Source organism: Argentina silus, assembly GCF_951799395.1.
Source record: "Argentina silus genome assembly, chromosome: 6".
NCBI lineage: Eukaryota > Metazoa > Chordata > Actinopteri > Argentiniformes > Argentinidae > Argentina > Argentina silus.
This window is the reverse complement of record NC_139660.1, coordinates 2,392,699-2,406,502: the sequence shown is the minus strand read 5'-3', so window position 1 is coordinate 2,406,502 and position 13,804 is coordinate 2,392,699. Positions and strand designations below refer to the sequence as shown.

Below are 13,804 nucleotides of genomic sequence, written 5' to 3'. Positions count from 1 at the left end.
CCAGTATTATCAAAATGGGGGGTTGGGACCCAATGTGGGCCACGGCCAATTTCTCCAGGGTCACGACCTGAGGCTTGAGGCTTGGCTATGCAAGAAATGTTCATGTTTTTTCGTCAGGAGGCTTTAGGAGGGTCACTAGAGAAGAAAAGACTTTGGCAACCACTTTAAAATAATGTTTCCAGGGAACAAGCTGCATAGCATGTCTGAGACAGTCGTCCCAAACACAGTTGTAAAGTTCAGGATTCATTCTGCTCATTCACTTAGAAGGTGTAGCTTGGGTTAAAAACTCACTTACATTTTCAAAGACAGTGACCATTTGTCATTGACTTATTCCACTGCTACCCTGCTGCAGGCCAACATAGATAACACCATATATTGTATAAAGTGAATTGGCAAGAGGACACATGGCTCTTTTGGCAGTGTCCTCCAGGACCAAAGTGCTGCTAAAACCATCTTGATTGAGATGAATAGAGCCAAAGTCCTCTGAGGTGCATTTGTTTGTGAGGCAGTTTGAAGTGACTGATGTGAAATATTCACAGCATCAGCAGCCTTTAATTCAGAACATGGATTTTTACCCTCGCCCCGATGAAGACGGATGGCAATACAAAGCTGCCTTTAAGGAGAGCTGCCGGACCCTGCCTCTAAGAGATAAGATATTTTCGAGAGGAGAAAAAAGACAGCCTTGGTAGCACAGGACAGGAGCTACAGTATGGCAGTTTGGGTTCAAAATAAGGGAGGGTGGGGGGGGCGGGTGGGAGGGTTGAAAGAGATTTGAGAAGGAAAAGGAAGGAAGAAAAAAAGACGAGTGTGCCTCTACAATTCCGCATCAGTGTGATGAATCTTCTGTTCCATTTCAATAATTTTGTTCGAGAGCTCATCCCATTTGTCAGCCATTTTGGCTATGAGTTAAGGTGTCATGTGCTAATGAACAGAAGACGTATGAAGAGCACCGGGTTCGCTGTCCGTAATAAACGGTGCTTTAACCTAGCGGCGAGAACGCGCGGCAGATAGGAAGTGTTTCAACGGGCTGAGAGGGGACATAAATCAGTGTCCCTCCATTTGATTTACAACCCACGTTTATTTCCACCGAGGTATTATTGCAATTAGCAAGAACAACAACTTCCCACTGATTGGCAGAGAACTGAAAAGGAGTGTGTTTGACCCAATTTGCTGCTTCTCTCAGATGTGTCCTGTTACGGTTCATTTGCATCAGAATAAAGGAAATGAGTAGCCTTTTTGAAACCCAGAGAAATCGAGTGAGAAATGTGATGATGGCGACAATGTAGAACAGATTTTACGGGGATAACCAGAAAAACAAGGCACTTTGTCTTGTTTCACTTTGTCTTGTTTCATTCTTGTCTTCATTATTCAAAAATAACGATAAACAGTATCTCTCCGTCCCCTTTGACATTTAGCCACAGCTTGTGCATTAGAAGGGTTCATGCTGATGCAAAAATAAGAGAAAGTTTTACATTTTCTATGGACTACGGGGAAAACTTCCACAGGAGGTTACGCCACGAATGTGCCCTGGGTTGCCAAGCAAGTTGCCACGGGTTACGATTGGACGTCAAGCATCTCTGTTACAGGCTGTAAGGAATCTGAACCTATTCCAGCTCGGTCTCCTCTCTGCAAGATTGTTGGGCCAGAGCAAGAACATTAAGCCTAGAGAGAAGAAGTAACAGCTCAGTAAAATCAAAAGGAGCGTCTTAGCAAGCGGGTGAAAACCCATCCAAAGAGCATAACCAAGTTCTCCCTTAAAGAGGCTCATGAGACCCAGCTAGATATACAGTATTAACTCCAACTTTCTTCTCTTAAAGGTCCCCCACTGATTCCCTGCGGCTTTCAAAGAGTCTCCACTTTCTTTTTGGGGCAAAAAATATAATCTAATTGTGGATGCAATTTTTTTTATCCTTCTTCTTCAGTCGATAAGCTGACATTATAATGTAACCAGAGCAGCAAAGTGGCTTTAAAACATCTGGTGAAATTCTCAAAGAATGTATAAACATGCGTAAACACATCGAGGATGCAAATGTGGGTCTGTGCATCGACTACGCTTCAATGATTAAAAAAGGGCTTGGCTCTCCATGATGCCATGAATAAAGCAATTTGAAATAAGCACCGATTATAATGAAACATTAATGGTATTCCTTACTTTTTCACACAGGCTTGCATAGAAGTCCTCTTAAAAGCTATTATTATTCAAATATCTGACAACACTCAGGCACACTCAGAGACATTTTCCACTGCTTTTGTGGAATAATTCATAGGTGGCATTAAGCAAAGTGATGAACCTTTATCCGTTTTTAGGCCTCTGCTTTAGTGGTATTATTATGATAATATTAACAGTTACATTTTGACAATAATTGAGCTCCCTAGACATCGTGAGTCACTGCAGAGCATAAAACGATCATTACTGCAATGTTTTTTGAGCACTGTGATTGTTTTCCCTCGTTTAACTTTAATACCACTAGGTCGTTTGAATAATCAGAAGAGTAGACTTTGAACTTTGGTCTCCAGTGGACAGTTGCTTGACTCTAAAGAGACTCAAATATCAGCTTAGCTCGGACGAGCCGTGCATTAAACAGCACATGTCAGAGGCATGCTGCTGACTTGATGATGTAAGCCAGTCACGTTCTCCCCATCACCCACCAACACAAACTGCTTATTTCAGGAAAGCCTTAAAGTGCAATTACAAGTCCCATTAAAGGCAGCTGTTTGAATTTCTGACAGAGTCAGCATGATTTAATTGCATCCGATTATGCCATATTAATATTACTCCCTCTCCCTCACCACCACACCTCCCAAACCCAATCCATCTCATTTCATTAAATGCGTTAAGGCAGTTTCTTAGTCTGTTAATGATTCCTTCCAAAGGCCCGTAAGTTACTGTGGATATTAAAAAAACACATTTTTGTGTGTGTTTGTGTTCTACTTCTAATAGACAACTAACCTGCTGTGCGTGCCACGCTCTGCCCGGTTCTTGTTGCAGATGGTCTCATTGCTATGCATAGAAAACCCATTTTTAGATTTACATTCGGTCAATTTTCCCTTTACGTAGGACATCTGTCTGTGTTCGAAATTAATCTGCAGATCCCTGTAGAGGCTTCTCGGATTTTAATTAATTGAGCCGACACATCAATATAAAGAATGGAAATGCCAGCAGTAGGCCTGCTGAAGCTGTGGTATTTCTCTCTCTTCTCTCTCCCTCTCTCTCTCCCTCCCTCTCTCTCTCTCTCTCCCTCCCTCTCTCTCTCTCTCCTATCTCGAAAGAGGAATTGGCATGCTCAACTCACAAAAAAGTTTTTTATTTTTTTTTGCTGTCCCCTCCCTCTCTCTTCCCCCATTTAGAAGTTACCCAAATTGCAGTACGAAGTGAACATTTAAAAAGTGTCTTTCAATTATCACATACCATAATCATAATGAAGAACCTCTGCCCTGCTTTTGGGGGTGCTCAAAGGAAGTTTCCTCGACTGAGTGTCGTGTCAGTCAGGGCTCTGGCGTCTCACTGCGCTGAGGGAGACCGTACGACGCATTACAACCAGCATCGTTTTTTTTGTCATCCACGTGTCACACTCCTCGCAGTATTCCCCGTGACCTTAAATGTCAAAAAAGGCAACTTTTCTGCACACAGAGGGAAATTGTCCCATTTCTGCTCGCTGGAGATCACAGTCTCTCATTAATCTACTATAGCGTTGTGGTTACTGTTATTGGCCCTCGGGGAAAGTATTAAAAGAAGCCTCTGTGGCGTTTGGAATAATGTGTAAGCGACAGGGGGGAGATGGATATGCCTGCAGGCTGGCAGTTTGTCTTCGGAGGTGCCAGAGGAACCTTGATATACGCGAGGTCTAAATCAGGCTTTTGTCAAGGATGATTGAGCTGTGATTGTGAACAATCTAACGGTGCGCTCAGAAAGGAACAGTGATCCTGTGTCTTTCTGGTTTGTCAGCGTGAATCTAGTGATATGTCTTTGAGGCTCGCGTGTAGCTGCGTCTTTCAAGACTTCAAGAAAAATGTGGAAGATTTTTTTGTTATTTTTTTTACTGTTTACTTTTTTGCAGACTCCACATTCAGCTCCCCCGTTTCATTTGACAGGGATTTTTGGTTCCATTGCTTCTGTATGTCAGTATCACCCTGGATAGACAAGAAACTCTCTTTGACCTTTAACCTTCTTACAGACCCACTCAATTAGCAGAAATAACCTATAGTTAACACATACTGTACAGATCACGGTTTGACATTGCATGTGAAAACGTGATCCTTACCATACACCAAACAGCCAATTATCTCTGTCAGGTATTTGTTTGAAAAATTTTATGTTTGAGATTTGTCATGAGTCACCTTGCCATCCCTCGATGGTAAATCAAACACATTTCACAAGTGAATTAGATATTTTATTTGACAAATCACACCTCAAAATACCCATGATCTCCAGAGCCTTGTGTCCTAACACAATTCTCTCTTCTTTACTTTCCAAAGTAATGGTCCAAGATTCGATTTTGACCACATGTCTACATAATGTGTAATATACTTTGTCCTGTGGCAGTGCAAGGGGAGTAGCGTGTGGGCTATTGCTAATCTGATTCCACCTGACATTCAGCCCTGCGTCACTGCATACTTAATGACTTTAGTGGCTCTCTCTCCCTCTCAGTGTGAGGATTATTGCCATGTGTCTCTCTCTTCCCTTTAGGTGACCGAAACAAGGACAGGCCCTCTTGGATGCAGTAACTATGACAACCTCGACTCTGTCAGTTCTGTTCTGGTTCAGAGCCCCGAAAACAAGATTCATTTGCAAGGTTGGCCATCCATAATTGAACCCACCCAGAAATTCTGATGGAACTGTCACAGTTTCTGTTCTCTGGCACCCTTAAACAGAGGCACGCGCATGTCAGAAGGAATTTAGGTTCAATCCGTCTTTCACGTTGGCATTCACTGGGTCGCTGAGTGAATCGCGGACAGTGATGTTAAAAACGTAAGAACAAGCCAGCGGAATTAAATCTATACAGCGACTAGATCTCAGCTGTGCTCATGGCAGGCCAGCCACAATCACGGTCCAAATCAGTAGTAACTTGAAACATGAATTATTCAATAGTTGGTCCATAGATCTAACATTCTGTTCATGTATATTCTCGTGTTGGCATAGCAATGTCAGTGTGCATGCATTTCAGTTATTGTATATTAACACTGATTGTAAATAATGCATCTGCCGTCCCTAAAAGTGACTAAGACATGCTACAGTTGCCTCAGCTACAGTACAGTGGATTGCACTAGACTTGGCTCGGTACGGGTATACTGTAGTAACTTCTCTTTGTCCTTGCCCCAGGCCTCCAGGCCATCCTGCCAGAGTATCTGAGGGCCAGGTTCGTGCAAGCTGCTCTCAGCTACATTGGCTGTAACGAGGAGGGTCAGTTCATGTGCCGGGACAATGACTGCTGGTGCCAGTGCAGCCCAGGCTTCCCTCAGTGTAACTGCCCTGCGGTGGACCTGAGGGCTATGGAGGTCAGCCTGCTGCACATCCGAGAGGCCTGGAACTTGGCCAACCAGGACTTTGAGGAGTCAGGTAGGATGCATAATATGTAATATGAAATATTACAACGTCAGACAATTCACCACTGTGATGATTGATATCGGGATCGCAGTGCCCTATTCTGAGTCTTTATCTGCTGCTGTCCAGTCGATTAGCGATGCTTTACAGCTGTGAAATTGTTAAAAGTTATGTTTTATTTCTTTTTCATATGATTGCACCTCTTTCGGCTGGCGCGTGTATCCATAGCAACCTACAGATTTTCCAGTGTACTGGCCCCATGCAGGAAATGAACCCACAACCGTGATATTGCCAGCACTACACTATACTGCTACCCGCTGAGCCACTTGGACCAAAACATCCACTCCATCCCACTTAACCTCCCACTTTGTTACAGTGACATTTTTAATTGATGGAGCAGTGCCTGTAATTCTGCAGATGTGCGTCTCCGAGCAGTGTTGAGAGATGGCTTTTAAATGGAAGCATTGTTGCAGCGCTGTTTTCAGCAGCTGACAAGGTAATAATGGTGGAAAGAGGCCTGGCTTTCAGGGATGAGGTGTCATTGTCGCGGTGGTGAAATCGCATTCTAGTTTTGGCAGGAGCGGACTGTTTCTTTTAAAAAAAATGAATTGTCCCTGGAATCATGCCAGCCTAAGCAGATTTACTTAGCGTGCAATGGAGCACTCTAATTCCACCAAAACCAACAGCAGGGGTCTGATTTTAAAATACGCAAACAATATTCACTGGGTACCTTATGGAATCAAATGACCGCAAAGATAACAAATATATCATTTCTAGGAATGTCGAAGCATGATCAGTTTGTTTGGTATTAGAGCTGGTAAATACGCATTTACATGATGTGCATTTTTTATCAGTTTGTTTTGTTTTTGTCTTTTTTCCCCAATAAATGATTCAAACATTTTCTAATCAAGCTGACATGTCTGGTCTAATGCCACATGAATTATTAAAATGTAAATTTCATTACATGCAGTTTAACTGCTTTATATCAGACATTCTGATTTCCAATTATATCAGATTTTTAATTTCACAGTAGTACATATCTCACCAATCATGACGAATCACTAGGAAAGCCAATGACTACTATATGAGCGGATCTTATCATTAGATATATATTGTAAACATTACAGTGATTTGGCTGTATTGATTTCTCAGGTACAAACCCTGATGGCTTATGGCTGTCAGCTCCTCTGAGAATATATTTTGTTTATTCCTTTCATGCTCTTATCACTCATTGAGCTTGACACCCCGCAGGTGATTTTCTCTGCTCCTCTTCTATCGCTTTGGCCGGTGGCCCCTCTCACAGTGAGGGACCGGCACACTCTGCCAAGCTTCGGCTGAGTTCTTGGCGTTTCACGCAAAAAAAACAGCCCATATTTAGTTCTGCCTCTCCACATTAGCATATACGTCACACAATATCACTTCCAGTTTGCCCCGCAGCCATGCAAACCAGGTCCCATGTGTTGTCTGCAAAGTGATACTTTAATGCCGTCCGACTACACCCCCAAAAATTAACAGCATAGAGAAAATAAAGAAGTCATCCAGCTGGAACGACAAGAGGGCATTAAACTCTCCACACCTGTCTGCCTTTCAGATGAGTTCCAGAACTTTGTGCGGAGACTCCCGACGTTCTACGCCCTGAATACATCTGCCATCCAGTACTTCTGGAAGATGGAGCCGGCGGTTCACCAGCGCTATCGACAGCTGGAGCTCAGCGCCCGACAGCTCCTCAACAAAGCCCGCCGCATCGTCAACAAACTCTTCACTCTCAGCAAGAGGTGTCGGAAGCAGCCCAAAATCATCTTACTAACAGAGAGGTGAGAGATAATAAACGCTGCTGTTGACCTTCAGCTTGTGTGAATGCTGCTGCAGAATTACGAATGAGAGCGAATGACAGGCCCGTTTCAACCTCGTCGGTGGTTTGAGACACTGTGAGACCATGTCACTCAATCAATCAAACATTGCCATTGTCGCATTCAGAGTCTGTAATGCCATCATTACCATGGTGAGGGTTAGGATATCCAGGATGTAAAGAATGCTGCTGTGGGTTTGGATTCAACTAGTACAGTGTAGTGAACAAGGAGTGTCTCTAACAAAGACATGCAAATGTGTGTCACAGAAACAATGTACAAGTTCACTGCCGTTCACGTTTGATACTTCTAGGTTTGATACTAGGTTGTTACTTCTTTATCGTCCTTGAGATTAGGTAATAAACTAGTAATAAACAAGGCCCATTAACACTGTGACCGGCAGATATCTGAGAGCTTTTGTGAAGAGTGAAGAGAGCAATTGCACCAGTGCTGATGACTTGGCTAAGGTCCTAGTCTAGCTCCCTAAAACATCCAGGCCATCTAAGCAGCCCCCCGGAGTCTGATTTGGCTACACTCTGATGTGTTGTGAGTGTGTGGGTCTATGTATCCCCATATTGAAATGTAATCTGCACTATGTTGGTGGGTGAAGGCAGATAGATATTGTACTTTGCCCACGGATTTGTCAACTCTGCGCTGGAGTTTTATGTTTCCTATGTTCAAAAGAGTTTAAAGGCAATCAATCAAGAACATAAGATAGCTGCTCCAATTTCACAAACCCCCATGTCGGAAGAAACTGCTGTGCTTGTGTTTTTTTCCAAATGTGTTTTAGAAACAGTTGCACTTGGCAAAATGTGTCAGTTTTCGTCGTCTGGGGAAGGATTTCACTTAAACAAGCAGACAGGCCTGATTAAATAAACTCGACTTGCTGTCATACATTAGACACATTGAGATTGCCTTTTAATTCATGGTGTGCCTTTATGTTTCCTTCTGTATCGTATGTTACAGTGAATTTGTTTTCATTTGAAAGATAATACACTATATATCTATATAAATATGTAATCACACATATTTTCTGCCATAATTCATGTCTGTATGATTTTTATATTGGTTTGCCATTCTTTTAGATGTCCTTTGGAGTCAAGTGCTGTATTTTGTTGTCTTTTGCACGGTTTTACAGTAGTCGTCCTTCTCTGACTAAACCATTTCTGGTGGACACAAACAAAAGGGCTGTGGCCGTGACATTCTCAGACGCCATCAGAACTCCAGCCACACACAAACTCTCAGCACTGTTGCTTCTGTGGTTTCATTATTCAACTCTGATCTATTTTTCTTCCTGGATTGTATTATAGTAGTCCAAACCACCATGCCCTCAATTCAGTGTATACGGTAGTTTTGTATTAAACCCCATCTTGTTTTTTGTTTTTTTCTCCCATTGTTTCAGGGAGGTAATTATAAAAACAGAAAATGGATTCCAGACAGAGACAGTCTCTGTCTCTCGTGTTAGTCTCTGTGAAATGACAGACAGCTAACAGCTCTTTCCTTGCCACCCACCTGCTCTCACCCCATTTCTCGTCAACGCATCTCTGGGAGTGTTTGCACATCCTACTGCGATGATGCGTGCCGGGGCGGTGGGAGGGCAGCCTTCCTCCTCGCTGAGCAGAACCTCCACTGTGGAGGCGAGATATGCACAATGCCCATGTGGGCAATAACACACAAGGCTGAGATGATAGAAATGTTTCCATTACAAAAAAAAAGAGATTTGATTAACATGCAATAGGCCTGCTTGGCCAAACGTCTTATGGTATCTGTAATGAGTTATTTATCTAGCAGGCTTGCTGTGAGAGGAAAAGGTTTTATGTTGATGTTTACCCTCTCCCGTATTTTTTCATGAGCACAAGTTAGAGTCGTAAATTCTTCATATGATGCACTGTGTGCATATACAGTGCTGTATACTCTCATGGATACGGTATTTGCCGTCGTTTACGTCTCATCTGGGAGTTGGGAATACCATGACACTCTTCCTGCACGGATAGGAAATAACGACTTTCCCAGAAATCTCCTGACATGGAACGGACATGAAATACAGCCGAGGAATACCTCGAGTATTTTCATTTCAGCAGGAAACCAAAGCTGTAACATGAAGCAGTGGAGCTGGACTACTGCTGTATTCATAGAAAAATACATCTGCCAAATGTATTCTTATGAACCTGCTATCATGAAAGTGCAGTGAGGGTGCTGCAGAGTGCACCATACTGTGTGCAGCAGCACTAAAACGTTTACAGTTTATCCCTTCCAGTAAACAACTGTTTAGAAATGTATCTGAATCATTCTTCATGCAGCTTTTTTTAAAATTCAAAAGTAATGGAAAATATTCTGCTTATCTTCAGGTTTAGAATGTCTAAGCGTGCATTTGAAAGAAGTCTTTAATAGTGTGATGTTTTTTTCTGTGCTGCAGGTCCTTCAGCTACTGGTTGAACTACATCCTCTCCATCGTGTACTGCAGCGAGAACAACCACATCGGCTCCTACATGGAGGAGATGCGGAGCTGCTCCTGCCCCTACGAACACCCCCCCTGCCAAGGGGTCATCCCCTGTTCAGTGGGAGAGGGCCAGTTCTGTGCCTCCTGCTCCTACGAGAACCGCTCCCGCTGCGCCACCTGCAACCCGGGCTACATGTTGAGCCAGGGGCTGTGCCGCAACGAGGTGCCCGACTCCACGGACCACTACATCGGCTTCGAGACGGACCTCCAAGACCTGGAGCTGCGCTACCTGCTCCAGAAACGAGACAGCCGCATCGGCATCCACGGGATCTTTGTCAGCAACGACGTGAGGCTGAACAACTGGTTCGACCCGTCGTGGAGGAAGAGGATGCTGCTGACACTGAAGAGCAACAAGTACAAGTCCAACATGGTCCACATGCTCCTGGGGATGTCCCTGCAGATCTGCCTTACCAAGAACAGCACCCTGGAGCCCGTGCTGTCTGTCTACATTAACCCGTTTGGGGGCAGTCACTCAGAGAGCTGGATCATGCCCATTGACCAGGACAGCTACCCAGACTGGGAGAGGACTAAATTAGACATACCCCTAGACTGTTACAACTGGACATTGACTTTGGGGAACAAGTGGAAAACCTTTTTTGAGACGGTCCACTTCTACCTGCGGAGCCGGGTAAAGGCCCCCTCAGCCCACGGGAACGGGTCGGTCTACTACGAACCCATTGAGTTCCTGGAGCCCGGGCAGAACCTGGGCTACATGAAAATAAACAGTATGCAGGTGTTTGGCTACAGTATGCACTTTGACCCGGAAGCGATCCAGGACCTGATTCTGCAGCTGGACTACCCGTACACTCAGGGATCGCAGGACTCGGCTCTGCTGCAGCTGCTGGAGATCCGGGATCGGGTCAACCGCCTCTCTCCGCCCGGGCCCCAGCTCTTGGACCTGTTCTCCTGCCTGCTGCGCCACCGCCTCAAATTATCCACCACAGATGTTGTCAGAATACAGGCAGCGTTGCAGGTTTTCAGTGCCAAACAGCCTAACTCGATGGAATATGAAACAACCAAATTATGTAGCTAATAAGGGGGTGGCATCCAGCTGCACAGATGTTTGCATCACTATCACACGAACCTGATTAGAGTTAAGAGCAATTTTGGAAGGCAAATGATGGACATTTGGAGAAATTTCATTGTGGCGATGATCTCGAGAGCTGTGCATTGAGCTTCACGTAAAATTAGCTTTCATGAATTTGTATAGCATCGTAGAAACAGAAGGGGGTTTCATTGCACCCACCTTGCCTTTTTCTTGATAAGAATAAAAATTATCTTGATTGATGCAAGTTATGAATATCAAATAATGTATCATCACTGATATGTTGCCCATGTTCTGAAATCCGTAGATTGCACAGATATCAATAATCACTTCAAGATATTAAACATTAGCGGATGAAGATTCATCTCAGCAATGTCTTTGGTTTGACACGAGCATGGCTTGTTATTTTTTGGTTCCCCATTTTGTTATAGCAACATATACACCATATGATTTCATTTTATACTCACTCTCTTTGGTTTAACCACATACCATGCTACAGTATGTGTCCACAGGTGAACCAGACACCTGGGAAAAGCAAATATTCTGCATCTTCCATAAGTCTAAACCACCACAGAGGCTTTCTTTTTTTATTTATTTCTATTTCCCATATTTGTAAGATTAGAGTTATACCAACTTCATACGTACAGAAGTAAAATACCATGATTACAATGGCTATGTTATGGGTATGTTCTGTTACATGTACTCTTATTTTTATAATACCGTTGTTTGTGAAAAGTTACAAAACAATGTCTAAATGATGTATAAAAACATTCTGAATTTGTTAATACACTAAATAAAAGTCATTTTTATGTGCCGTCTGTAAATAGTTTAGTTTTTTGTATTTCGATACTATTTCATCTTTATTCTCAACAGTGGTTAGGATTCTGAAGTTACAGTGTTATTGAAATACATAGTATCTTATATATTTCATACATATACAGATATATATATATACAGTACCAGTCAAAAGTTTGCACACAAACTTGCCAAGAGTGTGCAAAGCTGTCATCAAAGCAAAAGGTGGCTACTTTGAAGAATCTAAAATATAAACCATATTCTGGTTTGTTTAACACTTTTTTGTTTACTACATAATTCCATATGTGTTCCTTCATAGTTTTGATGTCTTCAATATTAATCTACAATGTAGAAAATAATAAAAAATAAAGAAAAACCATTGAATGGGAAGGTGTGTCCAAACTTTTGACTGGTACTGTAATAATATATATATATATATATATATATATATATATATATATATATATATATATATATATATATATATATATATATATATATATATATATATATAATATGGTCTTCATGAATCAAGCTTAAATAAGGCTGGATGCCACTCTGTAGAACAACTCAGACATGTTAAAGACATTGAAGGGTATGATTAAATGATAAAGACATTGAAGGTCCAAGACCTGTCAATTAGTACCAATTAACAAAATTACAGAGAGACACAATGGATGTTTGTCAATAAATATTACATTTAAAGAGGAAAAGAAGAGGAAATGTCTCATGCAAAGGAAAGTACATCTCATTAAGAGACATTGAATGCAGTCCTTCAGTGCGTCTGGAGAATTTCTTTACCCGTAATTGAAAAGCATAGCAGCCAGACATTCCGTGAAATGTTTCCTTGAGTGAACCTTTGCAATTCATCTCTGTAAAAGGCTTGGACAAGAGGCAACATTGCCCACAACAGAATAAAACATTAAAGCAAAAGCAAACCTGTGAGGCTGACTCACTCTTGTGTTCGGCATAAAATGCCAGGTGAACATGTTCTTCAACTAATGACTTTTCCCCTTGGATATCCTTGAAAGCGTTCCAACAAATTCACTCCAGGAAAAAAAACATGTAAAATACGAAAATAGTGGCAGTTGAGAAACTTTTGTCATAACCTCCAACGGTCATCAAAGTGAAGGACTTTCCTTTGTTGTCGTTTTATTCTGCTTTGTGTAGTCAGTCAGTCAGTCAGTCTCTCTTTGATACAATTTCTGAAGAATATCTGAAATATGGAGAAATAATGAAATCATATTTTCTACAGTAAGCAGCCGTTTTACGTAATTGGAATTATTAATGGGATTATTCTGAAGCAGCAGTTGGAAAGCTTTAACAATGAGAGTTATAATGCAATTGAATTCATGGGTTTTGTACAGTACAGTATACACTCACCCGCCACTTTATTAGGTACACCTGTTCAACTGCTCGTTAATGCAAATATCTAATGGTGTGGGGGATATTTTCTTGGCACACATTGGGCCCCTTAGTACCAATTGAGCATCGTTTAAACGCCACAGCCTACCTGAGTATTGTTGCTGACCATGTCCATCCCTTTATGACCACAGTGTACCCATCTTCTGATGGCTACTTCCAGCAGGATAACGCACCACAAAGCTCACATCATCTCAAACTGGTTTCTTGAACATGACAATGAGTTCACTGTACTCCAATGGCCTCCACAGTCACCAGATCTCAATCCAATAGAGCACCTTTGGGATGTGGTGGAACAGGAGATTTGCATCATGGATGTGCAGCCGACAAATCTGCAGCAATGATACTATCATGTCAATATGGACCAAAATCTCTGAAGAATGTTTCCAGCACCTTGTTGAATCTATGCCACAAAGAATTAAGGCAGTTCTGAAGGCAAAAGGGGGTCCAACCCGGTACTAGCAAGGTGTCCCTAATAAAGTGGCCGGTGAGTGTATGTCATCTTTCTTGGTCGTTAATGAAACATAGAAACATCTACTGTGCGTCTCACCGCTCGTATCATATGCAGTAGGCGGGAGTGGTACACGAGTAGAAGATTGCTTCACCGCGGGTCAGTCAGGTCTACCAAATCTAGTTTGCAGTGACAGGAGGAG

The 13,804-nt window shown here is 42.4% G+C and overlaps 1 protein-coding gene across 1 annotated transcript in view; it reads left to right on the top strand.

Annotated features, from left to right (window-relative positions):
- The window catches only part of LOC310805353 (BMP/retinoic acid-inducible neural-specific protein 3-like), a gene marked incomplete at both ends in the record, with an annotated part of 21,041 nt that extends 10,119 nt beyond the window's left edge, over positions 1 to 10,922 (top strand). The window contains 4 exons of the mRNA XM_083671002.1: positions 4,688 to 4,793; positions 5,321 to 5,557; positions 7,134 to 7,356; positions 9,806 to 10,922. Of these exons, the coding sequence (XP_083527128.1) occupies positions 4,688 to 4,793; positions 5,321 to 5,557; positions 7,134 to 7,356; positions 9,806 to 10,922 (1,683 nt within the window). The remainder of the gene's footprint in view (positions 1 to 4,687; positions 4,794 to 5,320; positions 5,558 to 7,133; positions 7,357 to 9,805) is intronic.
- Between the last annotated feature and the right edge of the window lie 2,882 nt (positions 10,923 to 13,804).